Below are 15,260 nucleotides of genomic sequence, written 5' to 3'. Positions count from 1 at the left end.
AATATCACAAATGTGATGGTATCGTTCTAAAGGTTGTAATATCACACGAAAAGATGCATAATTTCTTATCAGTATCGTCTAATAGTATGTTCACATTAGCGCTGATATCAAGTGATATACGGGCAAGGGGCAAATCACTCTAAACTCTAGACAATCTCATACTAATAAACTCATGTCATTCCAAAACAATTTTCTGTAATCTCTTTTAATCCCAACTAGTCTAGATAAATTCGGGAAATTTAAAACTAATCCAACCTAGTTTTGCCTAATCTTGTGTACCAATTTTGAAGTGTATCTGTCATTCGAGCTCCCACGCAGAGATGCCATTTATACAGATTTATCTGTATTATACAGATTTTTACTTGCGCATACAGATTTAATACAGAGTACAGATTTTATACAAATTTCTCAAATTAAATACAGATTTATACAGATACCACAAAAAGTAAGAAAGAAATAATGAAACTTTTCCGTCTGAGCGTGTTTGATTACCCATATTCAAATGAAAATTTTTTCGTGCAGCGTCATGAAACTTTATTGTCAGACTGAAAAGTTGTATGACCTGACTTGACGTTGCGTAATGGGTGTTTGAATTCCATGTTTGAATTCCAAGTCATCGTTTTCAAACGAAAAAAGTATATGGATTTACAATTCAATTGTGGTTGATAACAAAAACAATTAAATTTCGTCGTTGAATGTTCATGTCCGTGCGGCAAGGACTTACGATATAAAGGAATGCTCTTTGCATCTGCCATTCTATAACAATAATCTAATGGAATAACATCTTCAAACATCATTTTATTTCCGAAATTTCCTTTCTGAATACAAATAAATACAGATTTTTTATACAAAACAATACAGGTTTTCTATGGAAAATATCTGGCATCTCTGCTCCCACGTTCACAGCTTCTTATGTCAAAATAATGCTTTTCCAGATCTCGGCTAAACTTCTCTAATCCCATTCTAATCCAGCGAGATCCCTGCTAAACTTTTTTACTCCCGGTAAAACTTGTTTGAGTTCAGACAAAGTTTAGAGTGATTTGCCCCTTGTATACGGGTATATTTGATATCCGATGATATCATGTGCGATATAACTTGATATTCCATACATTTTTATGTCAACGCGTATCACCATTTTGGCATGATATCCGGAATATTATGTACGATATCATGTCGAGTTGTCAAAAATCGCAACTAGCAACATGGATAATGGCATTGAACGCACTCATTTATGAACGTCACTTTGAGAGTGACAATAACTAATCATTATAGTTTCAAATTTTTCAACGAATACTGGGGTTCGGAGACCATTAGTTGCAAGACTTCAATTATTGATTGAATTGTAGGAGAGAAAAGCAATATTATTGATCTTACTCCTAATGGGAACATTCAATATAGCAATTTGATTGTCAAACGATATTATTTCGATCATATGTGAACACTCCCACGTGATATGCATATCATCTCGGTATATCAAGTGATATAAGCGCTAATGTGAACATGGTATAAGTATTCAGTCAATCTGATGTAATCTACTCAACGTTGCTTCAATGTAATAATGTGTGATTTATCTTTAATATTTTTTGAAAACAGAAAATTATTGCAGTTGATGATAAGTACGTCCCATTTTTTTCACATCGATTGGTAATCACATCGAGATTGTTACAATTCTGTTTTTGCTATGTATAGGTCGCACAATAACCATATAATATATAATATATTGCAAAAAAAATCGTATCATATGTGTAGAACATTTTGTAGTTAAACAAAATCGTGCTTATTGTTGATTTAACAAACTATAACAAATGCGGTTTCCACAACACAAAATATTTTTATATTATTCGTACCTTATCAATTAATTCGAATAGTCATTTCATGATCGAATAGTTTAGCAATATACTTATATAAATCCGAGCGTGTAACTTGGTTTTAACGTCAAAACTAAGACAAGACCTGACAACTGGCTTCTTATTCTTCCTTCCGAATCATCCTTCTCGTCATTTTCGCCCTGTGGAATAAATACCAACGTATCGGCTACAGTGTAGCCATATTTACAGATTTTTTAATAACTATGCTAGGAAAAAAATATTAGATTTAAATTTTTAGACTTTAGGTTTTTGATTTGAAATAAACATGAAAAATGTTTTGGTGAATGCATTTCTTTATTATATATTAATGCTTAAAAACAATTAATTGAGCTTTGATGACAAAACACGAAATATCTCATGTTGAACGCAAAATCGAATCCATTGTTGACGTATTACCGGATCTTTTGGAAACAGGAAAAAGTCAGGTTTGGATAGAAATGCTTAATGCGACCACAGTGTGGAACACAACAGTTCATTCTTCTCGTAAAACTAAACACACTTTCGAATTTACACTAATTTAACAAATCTTTTTTGGTTACACTTTAATTCACTAAAAAGAAAACGGTTTGATGCCTATTTTCATTACACAGTCCTGCCACTATAAACATTTATTACCAATGAGATTGAAAAAAAGTGAAACATTCTCCGAAAATTTTCATTTTCATTGGTGAGCTAAAATTATACATTTTAATAAACTTGTTTTCTGATTTTCTTTATACTTGGCATCATTGCTCGCGTACCCTGCAAAAGTTTTTTCTTTTCACAATGTGCAGGTAGCAACATCAAAATCAGCCAATCAGAAACTGGTCCATTTTGGAACAAAAGTACCCGTAAAAAAATAAACCACTGATTTTACATCATAAACAATTGATTCACAATTAAATCTATTGGTTACAAAACATTTTATTGTATCTTGACAAGATAGTTGTCATATCCAACCATTCAATATATTGTTTCGACGATTCTACAATTGAATTTATTGTAAACGTGGTGTTTCAAACAATATGCAAACTGTACATTTGATTGTTTTCCAAGAAAACATGTATGAGAAAATTTTATGATTTGAATTGTTACGATACTTAACAACCTATACATTCTATTGTGAAAAACATGTTCACAATTAATTGAATAGTGTATAACAAAATATTAAAACATTTTTCAATGGTCAAAGCTAAATTGTGGAAGGTTCTGTAACAGCAATTCGTATTGTTTTTCTACAATATTTTTTATTCGGGTAGCCACCCCCCACCCCAGATGTCAGGTCTTGTCTTAGTTCGATTAATATTTTGATGCTAATACAAGACCTGACATCTGGGGGGGCTGCTTTTGTTTAAGCATTTCTATCCAAACCTGACTTTTTCCTGTTTCCAAAAGATCCGGTAATACGTCAACAATGGATTCGATTTTGCGTTCAACATGAGATATTTCGTGTTTTGTCATCAAAGCTCAATTAATTGTTTTTAAGCATTAATATATAATAAAGAAATGCATTCACCAAAACATTTTTCATGTTTATTTCAAATCAAAAACCTAAAGTCTAAAAATTTAAATCCAATATTTTTTTCCTAGCATAGTTATTAAAAAATCTGTAAATATGGCTACACTGTAGCCGATACGTTGGTATTTATTCCACAGGGCGAAAATGACGAGAAGGATGATTCGGAAGGAAGAATAAGAAGCCAGTTGTCAGGTCTTGTCTTAGATCGAATCGAACGGAGATTTTTTTTCTCTTGCATCGAAAACCCATGTAAACAATGAGATTTTCAATTTTATTTTTGTTGCGCAGGATATATTACAACAGGTTCAATGACTTTTGCGTTCTAAATTGCCGTTTTTAAGTGAGTGAAACATTTGGTAATGAACAACATGGCATTTTTAACACACCGTTCCTTACAATCAACGTACCACTGGATTTCTCTACGAAATATCTGGTTTATCAATATGGTCGCTGGACACGGGAAAAGCACAAACGTTGATGCTATTGATTCCTTCATAAGCGAGCTGATGGAAAATAAATCATTGAAGTGGAAAGTTATCAATGATAGCAAACAGCAGTTATTGCCCCGAAAAGCTGTGGAAGCAACAGAACCTGTCGTGTCAATACCAAGAAAATCACAATTTCGACTCACCCAGATATATGACGATTTGACTTCAAATCCGATTGTTATAAACATTGATCAATTAGAACAGTATCACATTGATAATCTTGTTGAAACAGCTATTAAAGAAAGAAACAAAAAAGATGTAAACTTATTGTTCGATCAGATGAATCAGTACCGAAAGATTCCGTCGAAAGAAGTCCTTTGTATGCTGCTAGAATATTTAGCCAATGACACAGATCGGGTAAGACTTCAACTACTGATGGCTCTTTGCAGAGAAGTTATACCCGATTTTGTAACAAACAGTAGTAATTTACTGCACTATAACGGGCTGTTATTGTGGAAAAACGGTAGCTCGCTTCAATCCCTCAACTGTTTCAAAGAATCTTTGAGGGTTTGCGACTCAGATACGAAGTTGATTATCAATAGAATGCTAATTGATGTGGTAGACGAAACAATTGGCAAGAAAAGTGAAGCCGTTCTTCTGGCTGTTATTGAGGTGGGAGAATTTTGTTTGCAGGATTTGAACGACGAGTTCCTGCTTTGCTACTCCTGGGAAAAAAGTTTCCGAAGTCAGTGGTTCAGCGACCAGGAAGTGGCGAAAAAGTTATTCGACAAGCACAAAAAGTTACGAGACGCGGTAGCTAAAAGGTAATTTTGAGAAACGAAATTGTTCGGTTTGGCTACGAAGCACTGGGGTTAAGTGACATATAAATTAAATGGTATTTTGTTTTGCTTTATATTAAAAATGTTTTTTTATGAGTAATATATCTGATGTACTATTTGATGTCAAATGCCGCTAGATACATAACTGAAAAACATAATTTGATTGATCTCTTCTTCGTTAGACTTCCAAAAATATGCTTTATATGCCTGCAAGAGTTTAAAACAGAGCAAGTCTATCAGCTGATGGAGCTTTTCCTGAAACACGAAATGATGCCACAGTGCCGACAAGTGCTGATTCGATTGTTCGAATATCAATGTAAGTGAACAGGTATGTACACTCGAAACATCGGTTATATCGTTGCTTTCGTTTTCAGATTACCGTCGAGATTTGCGTGCATGTTCAGAAATAATTCGAAATTCTATTGAACTTGACATACCTCTTCCTGATGTTTGTAATCGTAAATTGTTGAATTTACTGTTGGGACCAGCATACCACAAGTCACCTACGCAAACATCCGTCCCTAAGCAAAAGGACAAACTGAAAGTGAAAAACTACGAGCTAAAGTTTTAATAGTATTCAAATAATAAGTTATAATATGTTTATGAAGTTGTATAAAATTTTCTAGTTTATTTTTTTGAAACAAAATAAATTCTAATTGCGTTTGAAAGTTTATTGTAGGCTTAGAATTTCAATATTCAATTCCTTCCGTAAATCGTCGATATCCTGGTTCCACCGCTTTTCCCAATAGACGCACATAAGAGGCTTAACTCGTTGGCCCATTTGTAGGGCCCAGGGAAGGTAGTATTTCAAATAATTTTGACGTTGTCTGCAAGTATGACCAAATTCAAATCTAGAAATGAAATCGCTATCTTGACATGATACTTACTTCGGTCTCAAACGAAACGCTCCAAAGACTGCACCACCGTAACACATGGGCAGACCGGTGTTGATTGCTTCCACCCATTTGATGGCTACCTCACCAAGCATATTCGTAGGCATGCCGAACACGGTGTGTACCAGATCGTGTATTTCCCGGTAACGTGTCATGACGTACGCTAGATCAGGATTTTCCATGAAACGAACTTCCATTCGGGAATCCGGAGTAATTTCCTGCGAATTGAAGTCTGAGTTGACTTTTTTTTCAACCGAAATTTCAATGCCAGTTTACGTGTGTCTCAAGAAAATTAACATAATGAAAACCAAAGCTGTTTTCCGGAAGCTTTTTCAACGTTTCCAAATTCAGAGTGCCAGTATTTATCCGGGGTTTTTCTTTCAGCACCAGACAACCCTCCTCCGATGATAGCATTTGAGAATGAATGCTTTCCAATGCCGATACACCGGTCGTCTCTCCCAAACAAGCTATCATGTCATGTCTGCGAATGAAACGAGAAGCCTGTCACGTTGGAAGACAACTAGAATTCAATTTAGCCATGCATACCTTCTAGGATTGATGAGGGCTGCAATGGAACTACCCGCACTTAGAATGAGTCTTTGCGTGTCGGTTAGTTTAATCTGATTTCGCAGGAATTCGTTTGTGAAATCGTCCGTCGGGATGGTTTCCCCAATTTCCGTAGTATTGGATGAGACTTGAGCATTTTTGTTATCCGCGATCGAACGTTGATTAAGCAAACGGCTGAGCGTGACGTAGCTCGATTGCAAAAGACTACGGCGTAATGTGATTGCGTGCGTTAGCATATCAGTATTTTATCTCTTCGGTAATTGACGTAAAACAATGGACGAAATAAATTCAACAGCATTCAAACCTAAGGAATTTGCATTGATCTACAATGTAGAAAAAAATAAAAAAAAGGGAAAAAGGGATAATTTGAACTTTGAAAACAAATTACAGGGTTGTTTGCAAGACACGACCGAGCTCGTTTACATTAAAAATGAAACGATTCAAAGCTTCCCATAAAAAATACAAACATAACACAACTTTGAACTGAATCCATTTGCGAGTCACCGTTTCGCTCGAAAATAGAGATTCCAGTTTGCACACGAACCCGTCGACAAATCAATTTATTTTTAGGCGTACAATATTGGTGTAATGCTTTCGAATCAAGTGAAATGTGACACAACCATCAAACAAATCGCCGAGATACAAGCGCTTCAAATTAGGTACGAAGAATCAATCGCCGCTATTTCTTAATTGACCTGCTGGTTGTCCAAGAATCAAACTCAACAGCTAATTGGTATACTCAAGTGAACACAGTGTGCAGCAGACGGAAAATGACACCGCAAACAGTGGAATAGCGATCATCCAGTGAGCCAATGGCTGTAGCTTTCAGTTTTGTCATTCACTCGCTAGTTAAACCCCTTGCCACGCTCACAGCCAAGCGTTGAGCGGGGCCAAATATGTATCAGGACATATATTTGTAGATTCCTTTTTGTGCGATAGTTTGTACAACGCAAATCGGACGAGAGGATGACATCATTATGGAAAGCAGTGATTGGCTCGTAAAGCATAGGTCAATTAAAACCGATTTTTCAATGGTACACTATTGAAACTCTTAAACGAAGTTGTCTCATATGTTTAAGTTGAGTGTTTCCGAATCTATTGGTAGTTAAATTATATAAATCCATCAACAAACGATTGAGCGTTCAGAATTATGACAGAAAAATGTTACTCGGCTAGTTTTGCATTTTTTTAATTGACACCCGGTAAAGAGCAAGGCATTTTTAATGCCAAAATCGAAATGTTTTCAAGTGACAGAGAGTTGAAAAAAAACTCGGGATAACTCCAGATCTTGACGCTTCGTGCATTTCAAAGGCAAAACAAGAAAACCACATAACTTTGAAAATTTACATAAAAAACGCGTAAGAAATAACTCATTTTAGTACGGAAAAAAAGTGATGAACCCTTCCGACTATAGCTTCTTACCACACTGAGAGAGAAACGATTGAATATCCTTCAATCTTAGAGTCCAAACTCGGTTACATCATTGCGTCAATGCATTGCAATTACATATTGCATTATATGAAGTACAGGCCTTGCCAACTCATTAAGATAACCCATAAAAAGTAAACATCATTTAAAAGGTGAGATCTTTGATTTGAGTTTGACGTTTGGCCCCCAGATTCGACCGTGAGTCATTCAAACCACAGAAAACAAATATACAGGCTTGCATATGAAGTGTTTAAAATTGGCTCATTCAGTGTGACGAATAATTGCAAATGTCACCACGATCGACACTGGGTTCCACCACGATTTGGGTGCTGCTTTCACTTGAGACACTTTTTTGGGTGCTACAACTTCACGTTAGGGATGCCCGATACCGAGTCGATACGTTCTTTCAAGAATCGAGTATTTTTTGTATCGATATCGCATCAGGGCGATACTGTTAGTATCGATACTTTTTGTCTCGATACTTACAGTATCGAAACGGATTAAAGTCAATTCCCATTACGACGGATTTTTTTTTATTCAATTATAGAGGCTTTAACCACAGACTAACAGACAGGACAGGACTCAAATTAGATTCTTCAATCATTTTAACGGTCTTTTCGAATATTCCTTTATTTGGGACAGTACTCACATGTGTCATGATGGCGCCACGTTACCCTATCAAAACATCCTGTCTGTCATCTAGACTGTGTTTATTTTTTTCATTTACCAACAGAGTTGCCATTCATACAGAATTACCTGTAATGTATTGATTTGTATACGTCCATGCGAATTTCATGCAGGATACAGATTTAATACATATGGCCAAAACTATATACATAATTGTGCCTATTTCTCATCCTCCAACGCAAGACAAAATCGAACCCGTTTTGTTACAATATTTACTTGCTTCTGGTCTGCCGCCACTTAATTTCTGGTGAAAACTACCGACACAATAAAAAATAGTCTAGATGAACAACGTTGAGTCAAATAAATGGTTACCTTCCAACATCGCGAAAAAGTTAAATATATTATCAACGTAATCCAATAATTTATTGTGACGATTCATTTTCAAATATTTTGATGAAATCAGGCATCCCTGCAAGCAGCTGATCGGTGTTGACAAACGAGGGGAAACCAACTAGTAAAAAAACTTTTACATAACACAAGGGGTGTACAGATGGTAAATAGTTCGCGCAGTACAATATAGGTGGAGCTAGTGCATCACGAAAAATTATTTTTTATAAGAATTTACTCATACTGTCATGTCTGTTAGTCTGTGCTTTAACCTTGAAGTCATTCGCCTCTTCGGGCCAGAAAAACTTTCTAAGGCTATGTGCGGGGTTGGGAATCGAACACAGGTGGGCTGCGTGAAAGGCATCGACTAACCCATTCCGCTATATCCGTCCCCAATGGAACATATTTTTTCTTCGGACTCGATGAAGCGCCAGGCTCGTGCATGGATTGGTATGACATGGACTAGCCATCGTTTAAATTCGTTCTCGACAATCTCGCTCCGTCCCACAAGTGCACTGAAAGAGAGTGAAATAAGCCAAGATAATCAACAAAACACGCACATAAAGACCATACTCTCAGAGGATAGAATCATTTCAATTTTTCACACTCATTGAACTCTCTCTTTCAGTGTGCCTGTGAGACGACGCGAGATTATCGAGTACGAATTTTTAACGACGGCTACCAATACATGCGCGAGCCTGGTGCTTCCTCTCTGTCCGTTCCTGATCCCGTCGTAATAACAATAACAATTGTTTCTATTTATTCGCGTTTTGCCTTCAGCGCTTAAAGCAGTTCAAATTGAACTGCCATCTCGCGCTTAGTAGTTCAATTTGAACCGCAAGCTTAGCACTCATGAACCGAAGAAATAAAAACAAAATATGTGCTTTTTGCACAAACCATCAAAACTCCTAAATGTTCAATAGGAATTGGCTTTTAGTGTAGTACCCGTGTATCGACATATAGATTATGACATGAAAATTTTTGAGAAAATGAGTGAAATGTGAAATCATCATGGCTCCAACATAAAGTTGCTTGCGGAAATTTCTTGACGTGGACCAAAATTCACAGATGCAATCTGTGTGGCAAGAAATATACGTATACCAGTGGTACAACAAATTTATGGAAAATCCTTTCTGTACATCATAAAATAATGCTAGAGTCGACAGTTTTATTTTATTTCGAAATGATTGCAGCGCAAGTATCAATTGATACTTACAGGTATCGATACTTTATTGCCTTTTGATACCTTGTATCGATACCCAAAATGTTGGCATCCCGATACCCTCGGTATCGATACTGTACCTTCCGAGCACCATCCCTACTTCACGTTAGAATTTTGTTTTGCTGTTGGTTAAAATCACAAATTTATTTTTGTTTTATACCGATTCAATTCGTATTCCGACGTAGAAACCCCTAACTGTTACACTTATGAAAATCGTGTGAGAAGTGTTCAAATTGTTCTAGTTGGAATATTTCAATGATAGATATGAGAACTTTGTTATCGTTTTAGAACGTATTTAAAGATCGAGGCGAATAGTCGAGTTGGTGGCAGTAGTGAGCTCCTTGTTTCCAACATGTAGCAAATTTTAAATTTACGCAGGTTTCTCAAAAATTTTGTTTGTGCCTGTATATCTGTTATCTGTGTTCAAGCAGACCCTGTCAGCGAGTAGCAAGGAAAGAAGTAGTCCGAGATAGCACCCTCACTTTGACTGGTGGAGAACGGGAAACATCATCGAAATTTGACGCTCTTATTAGTTGATGTCCAAACTTCCTTTAGTTACACTGGTTTCAGTTTCTGGTTATGGAAATTGCGGTCTCAAATTCCAAAACGAAACTCATATTTATTTCTCATAGATGACTTGAATTGTGCTTAGGGAAGCCAAATCAGGTGAGCAAGGTGAATGGGTAAATAACTCCCTAAACCGTTGATTTTAACCATGGTAGCGATGCTAGAATGAAGAATCATGTGAGGCCATTTCACAGTGATTTCGGCGTTTAATTGCTCCATTAATGCACGCTAATACTTGATTTTTTCTGTTTTGAAGTTAGGGTTATTTTCAAGTTTCTACTTACAATATCCGGAGAATAGCCATTGTTGAAAAACGCTAAAGCAGTTCCTTTCGCTATTACTTGATGAATCTTCAAGAAAAAAAAACATCAGTTTGTTTAGAATAATGTTCTAAACAAACTGATATTTCTCTTTCGAATTTCCGCTCAACAACTGCGAAGAAAATTGCTTTAGTGTTTTGCAACCATGGCCGTTTTTCTAAGATTGTAAGTTGACCCTTAGAAGTATACTATGACGATCTCTAAAAACCGAAAAATCTTTCCTACCCATTGAACACTTCAACGCACCGCTTCGAACCACTCGTGCTGACTTTAGTCCATTGTCGGGTCCATCATTCCCTCCTCTGGCGTATAACAATGGATCCAGTCAAACATGCATACGAAGTTCACTAGCGTTCGTTTGTTTGTTTCTTATGTCGTTTTCGTTCGATGCCAAACCTAACCCAGTTTGCACCCTAATTGCTGTCAAAGCGTTTGTTTGAAGCTAGTTTTTCAACGTTGTTGAACTGAATCAGGTTTGCTCAAACCCCCGTTGCTAAGTGCGAAACCAACAGTTTCATGAAAATTGTTTGATGAAATTGTCCTGGGTCAGTTTCAGTTTTATCAAGCGAAAACGATATTAATAAGTATTTGCGGGATCCAGCGGCAGGATAAATTTTTCATCTGCAGTATTTTGCCCAAACTTTGGCATGCTGGTGCACTTTCTTTTTCCGGCCATCCAGCACAATTTTATGTATTATTATTGTCGTTTATTTTTCCCCGGTTTTAACCTCCATTTCAGGTAGTTTTGCCATTGTTTTGTGTGACCGCTTCGTAGGCCGTCTCTGAAAAAAATGAAGGGTTCCGTTGTTGAGTTTTTGACCATTCTGAAACCGGGAACTGGAAACCGGCATAGCTGAAATCGGTTTGTCTAGTAAGCAACTAGCTAACCTATAAATTGAAATTGGGCCCAAGAATTTTTCTTGCAATGACGGGTTTCAATTCCGTACACACTTCACCCTGTATTTTCGGAACCGGACGCAGGATCTGGATAAATTCTACATCAACTTCTTGGAACATAATACTTTTCATTTGAATCTAAGTTTGCGAAAATCTGTCTAGCCGTTTCTGAGAAATCGGAATGATTTCCGATTTGAAGGGCACAATTCTCTGAGAAAATCGAGTACACTTTTTTATTTATTTTGTACATCTACCCCGTAGCTCTGGAACCGGAGGTCGGAGCTGGATGAATTTCGATAGCGAGCTATGGGACTACAGAGGTTTCTCAATTGGATCTACGTTGAAGAGAGCCTGTTAAGCCGTCTCTGAGAAAATCGAGAGCACATTTTTGTTACATACCCAGACATTCTGCGATTTCAACGAACTGAGTGATATTTTGCACGGTTTTCACAGTGATTGATAGTCTTTCGATATGAGAAAGGCAAAAATTGATCAAACGAGAAAGTTTAGATTATTTTCATCTTTTTGTGGCATCTGTATAAATCAGTATTAAATTTAGAAAATCTGTAGTCTATATTAAATCGGTATGCGCGTGTTAATATCTGTATCATGCAAATAATTCTGTATGAATAGCATTTCTGTATGATACGAGAGAGTTTTCATAGGTTTAAAAATATTTACATGTTTGAGTACTTTTTGCAAAGGATTTTTTTTCGCAAATTTCAATCCTCAATGATTTGCAAATCATGTTAAGACAATTGCACAAATAGTGATCCCTCATTAGTCGTGCCACCACAGCTAATTGAAGTTCTCAGCATCCAAGTGATAATTTCTTTCGTTTCTCATTAAAAGTATTCAGAATACGTTACATTTTTCGATTTACCCATCTCGTCACAGCTAGAGTTTTATTAGCATTTTTTATTTTGAATTGGTAAAAACAAACTAGCAAATAATTATCGAGAAAGATTTTTCTCGCTTCATAAAACTACTTAGTAACTGAATCGTTGGAGCTTGCTTCTCCGGGTCAATTTGCATACGGTAGGTTTAACTAGCGCAAACAAACAAATCACTTCACTCAAACACATCGAACCGCACGTTACTTTGGTTTGTTCTCGTCGTCGTCTTAGTGGTCGAGCGCCAATTTCACACGTTACAGGCTCAGTGTGACCGAAATCATTTCAACGCCCACAGCTATTCCGTCACACGTTATCGATGCGGCCTGCCGAAGGTAGCAAAGTTTTCCGATCGGAAGATTGATTGCCCGTTTCGGTACCTCCCGTGGGCCTCTTTTTCCTGAATGTGACGTATGCGTACAGGAGAGAACCTGCCACGCTGATGTTGATGCCAATGGAATTGAGCCACGAGAAGACGTAGTCACCACCAATGAACATGCCAATGTAGGTTACACTGATGTTTTTCAGACAACCAACGATGGTCGTCGTTAGGGCTGAGTTATACTGCGTACACAGGATAGTACTGTAGGTTAGGATGAATCCCATGACGCACGACAAGAGAAACTGTATGGCAAAGACAGGGTCGTCCCATGATTCGAATTCCCAGGCCTTTTCTATATCTCCACAGAGCCAGGTTCCAATGAACGCTGGAAGGAACATGAAAAGGGAGTTGTAGTACATTAAGCCGTACTTGCCCATGTCAGCCGTATCGAGCTTTTTCTTCATGTATACTCCATTGGCTGCGGTTAAACTGTTGGTGATCATTACAAACAGATAACCGTGTAGGTTGAAGCTGAGATCGTCACTCGCTGCCAGCAAGGCTCCACCCACCATTGCGTAAACGCTAACTTGAACAGCAGTTGTCGGTCGTACTCCAAGAATCCGCAGCTCCAGGATCATCGTTATCAAGATGGAGAATCGTCGCAGAGCGGCGAACATAGGTAAACTAAGTGCTTGCGTACCACCGAGCCCGAACATCATGTTTCCTAAATAAATTAATGGCAAAGGGAAGATTCTACGTGGTATATCACGATTGAAATCCGGAAACTTCACTATGTTGAAATGTTTTCCAAGAAACAGTACTATAATACTCGCTGCAAGTTGGCCTAAGCTGAGCACCAAGAATGATGGAAATCGATAAGACGTAAGCACTGTTTTATTAACTACGGTAATAAGGAATGAAGCAGAACCGTAGAATACAGCGCTGGTAAGCTTCATGAAATGGGTAACTCCATCGTTACTGCTTACTGGAGATTCGTTAATTCCCATTTTCCTTCACTAGTATGTTTTCTGCTATCTTCAGTGTGTAGCACAGCCAGTGCTAATGCTTATCTTCAATTTCAAAATAATCACTTCTCTTCATCCGATTATCGGACGTAATTTCAGCATGCAAATGCAGTAATTTTTGTAATAATGATATCGTTTTCCGCTCTTGTTGAATTCTTTTCAATTTTATCATTCTTTCTCATATGATTTCATCCCACGATAGAATAAAACAGCATCAGTCGAAGAATCGTTTCGCCTTAGCCAGCTACTGCTTCACAAGAACTCTGATTTAGTTACAAGACACTTGTGCACACATTAAAATATACTTCGAGACAATCATTAATGATTCGGATTTCGTGGAATCCATCATTAATTTTTATTTGTTCTGCATATTCTAGTGCGATACAGATAGCTCTAATCGGATAACACAAAATCTTAAGCTGACTTTGACGTTTGGCACGATACGTCGCAACTTTATGAGTCAACGAAAACCAGTAGAAGGCAGAGAAAAAATGACCTCTCCTCCCGCTCGCGGAACACACGCGCACATGCAGGCAACTGAGGATAATGTTGAATTGGACATTAAACCTATTCAAATTGTTCGATCATCTCATCCTAATATCGGTACCTTTATGTACACACTACTACAATTGTCGCTATCAAATTGAAAACAATTGATTTGACAATCTACATACACTACTGAATCTTCAAATAAATAGTAAAGCAATGTGTTAAGAACTTATTATCGTCCATTCAAATTAGAAATAGTAAGTAAACGTGAACATTGTACTTTGTTTACCCTTCGACCTGCAATGTATAATATGTATATATCCGCATAATCATCTCAATCTTATGTAAATAACCGGCACTTCTACTACTGCATAAATCGCCAATGAAAGTTAACGGTAGTGTGTGTCATGTAGAACATCACTGTTTATCTGTCAGATTTTACGTAGGAACTTTTGCACGAACTATTATATACGTTTTCTGGTAGCAATGAATTTTGATTATGAGATTCCTCAATCGCTTGTGAAACACAAAAGTGAAATACCAACCTTGGCTTAGAAGAAATAGCACCTTTATTAACTGTTGCAAAAAGAGTAGCAAACTTTTGTTTTCAAAATCTTTTACGAATTTAAAGATTGAAGAGCGAATTTGACGTTTCTTTCGAATGTGTTGGTATTGCGATGTGTGCGTTTAGTGAGCTACCCGTTTTTAAAAATAGTGTAATCACAGATAACAGATATGCTACTGTTATGGTTTATTCGCCGGGATCTCGCAAAACTTTTCACTTCGTTCCGGAATGATACATAGCAAAGAAAGAATTGTAACAACCACAATGTAATTTTCAATCGATGTGTATTGAACATCAAATGCTATAATTTTCTGTTTTCGAGCAAAATAATGTTTGTAACAATCTCGATGTGATTATCAATTGTTGCGAAAAAAATTTAGACGCAGTAAACATTCAATGCAATAATTTTCTGTTTTTGAGAAATA

General features: G+C 36.9%; 2 protein-coding genes across 2 annotated transcripts; one reads left to right on the top strand and one right to left on the bottom strand.

Annotated features, from left to right (window-relative positions):
* Positions 1 to 3,529: 3,529 nt before the first annotated feature.
* Positions 3,530 to 5,301, top strand: LOC131435740 (uncharacterized). Its single transcript, XM_058603913.1, has 3 exons — positions 3,530 to 4,618; positions 4,816 to 4,949; positions 5,008 to 5,301. The coding sequence occupies exons 1-3, from the start codon at positions 3,726 to 3,728 to the stop codon at positions 5,202 to 5,204; spliced, it is 1,224 nt and encodes a 407-aa protein (XP_058459896.1). The 5' UTR covers positions 3,530 to 3,725; the 3' UTR covers positions 5,205 to 5,301.
* Positions 5,229 to 14,537, bottom strand: LOC131434188 (solute carrier family 35 member D3-like). Its single transcript, XM_058600842.1, has 5 exons — positions 12,743 to 14,537; positions 6,073 to 6,337; positions 5,803 to 6,007; positions 5,521 to 5,744; positions 5,229 to 5,460 (listed from the first exon to the last, which is right to left on the bottom strand). The coding sequence occupies exons 1-5, from the start codon at positions 13,761 to 13,763 to the stop codon at positions 5,304 to 5,306; spliced, it is 1,872 nt and encodes a 623-aa protein (XP_058456825.1). The 5' UTR covers positions 13,764 to 14,537; the 3' UTR covers positions 5,229 to 5,303.
* Between the last annotated feature and the right edge of the window lie 723 nt (positions 14,538 to 15,260).

The sequence above is a fragment of the Malaya genurostris genome, chromosome 3, assembly GCF_030247185.1.
Source record: "Malaya genurostris strain Urasoe2022 chromosome 3, Malgen_1.1, whole genome shotgun sequence".
Classification (NCBI taxonomy): Eukaryota; Metazoa; Arthropoda; class Insecta; order Diptera; family Culicidae; genus Malaya; species Malaya genurostris.
Note: the sequence above shows the minus strand (reverse complement) of the source record. Positions and strands in the feature narration are given on the sequence as shown.

What these genes read in the sequence shown, in the direction of transcription:
- LOC131435740 (XM_058603913.1), top strand. Translation starts at nt 3,726, where the DNA reads ATGAACAACATGGCATTTTTAACACACCGTTCCTTACAATCAACGTAC. An exon ending in CGAGACGCGGTAGCTAAAAG is followed by an intron (nt 4,619 to 4,815) that starts GTAATTTTGAGA and finishes CTTCTTCGTTAG; the next exon opens with ACTTCCAAAAATATGCTTTA. An exon ending in TCGATTGTTCGAATATCAAT is followed by an intron (nt 4,950 to 5,007) that starts GTAAGTGAACAG and finishes TTTCGTTTTCAG; the next exon opens with ATTACCGTCGAGATTTGCGT.
- LOC131434188 (XM_058600842.1), bottom strand. Translation starts at nt 13,763, where the DNA reads ATGGGAATTAACGAATCTCCAGTAAGCAGTAACGATGGAGTTACCCAT. An exon ending in GCCCTCATCAATCCTAGAAG is followed by an intron (nt 6,008 to 6,072) that starts GTATGCATGGCT and finishes TTTCATTCGCAG; the next exon opens with ACATGACATGATAGCTTGTT. An exon ending in TTAATTTTCTTGAGACACAC is followed by an intron (nt 5,745 to 5,802) that starts GTAAACTGGCAT and finishes TTCAATTCGCAG; the next exon opens with GAAATTACTCCGGATTCCCG.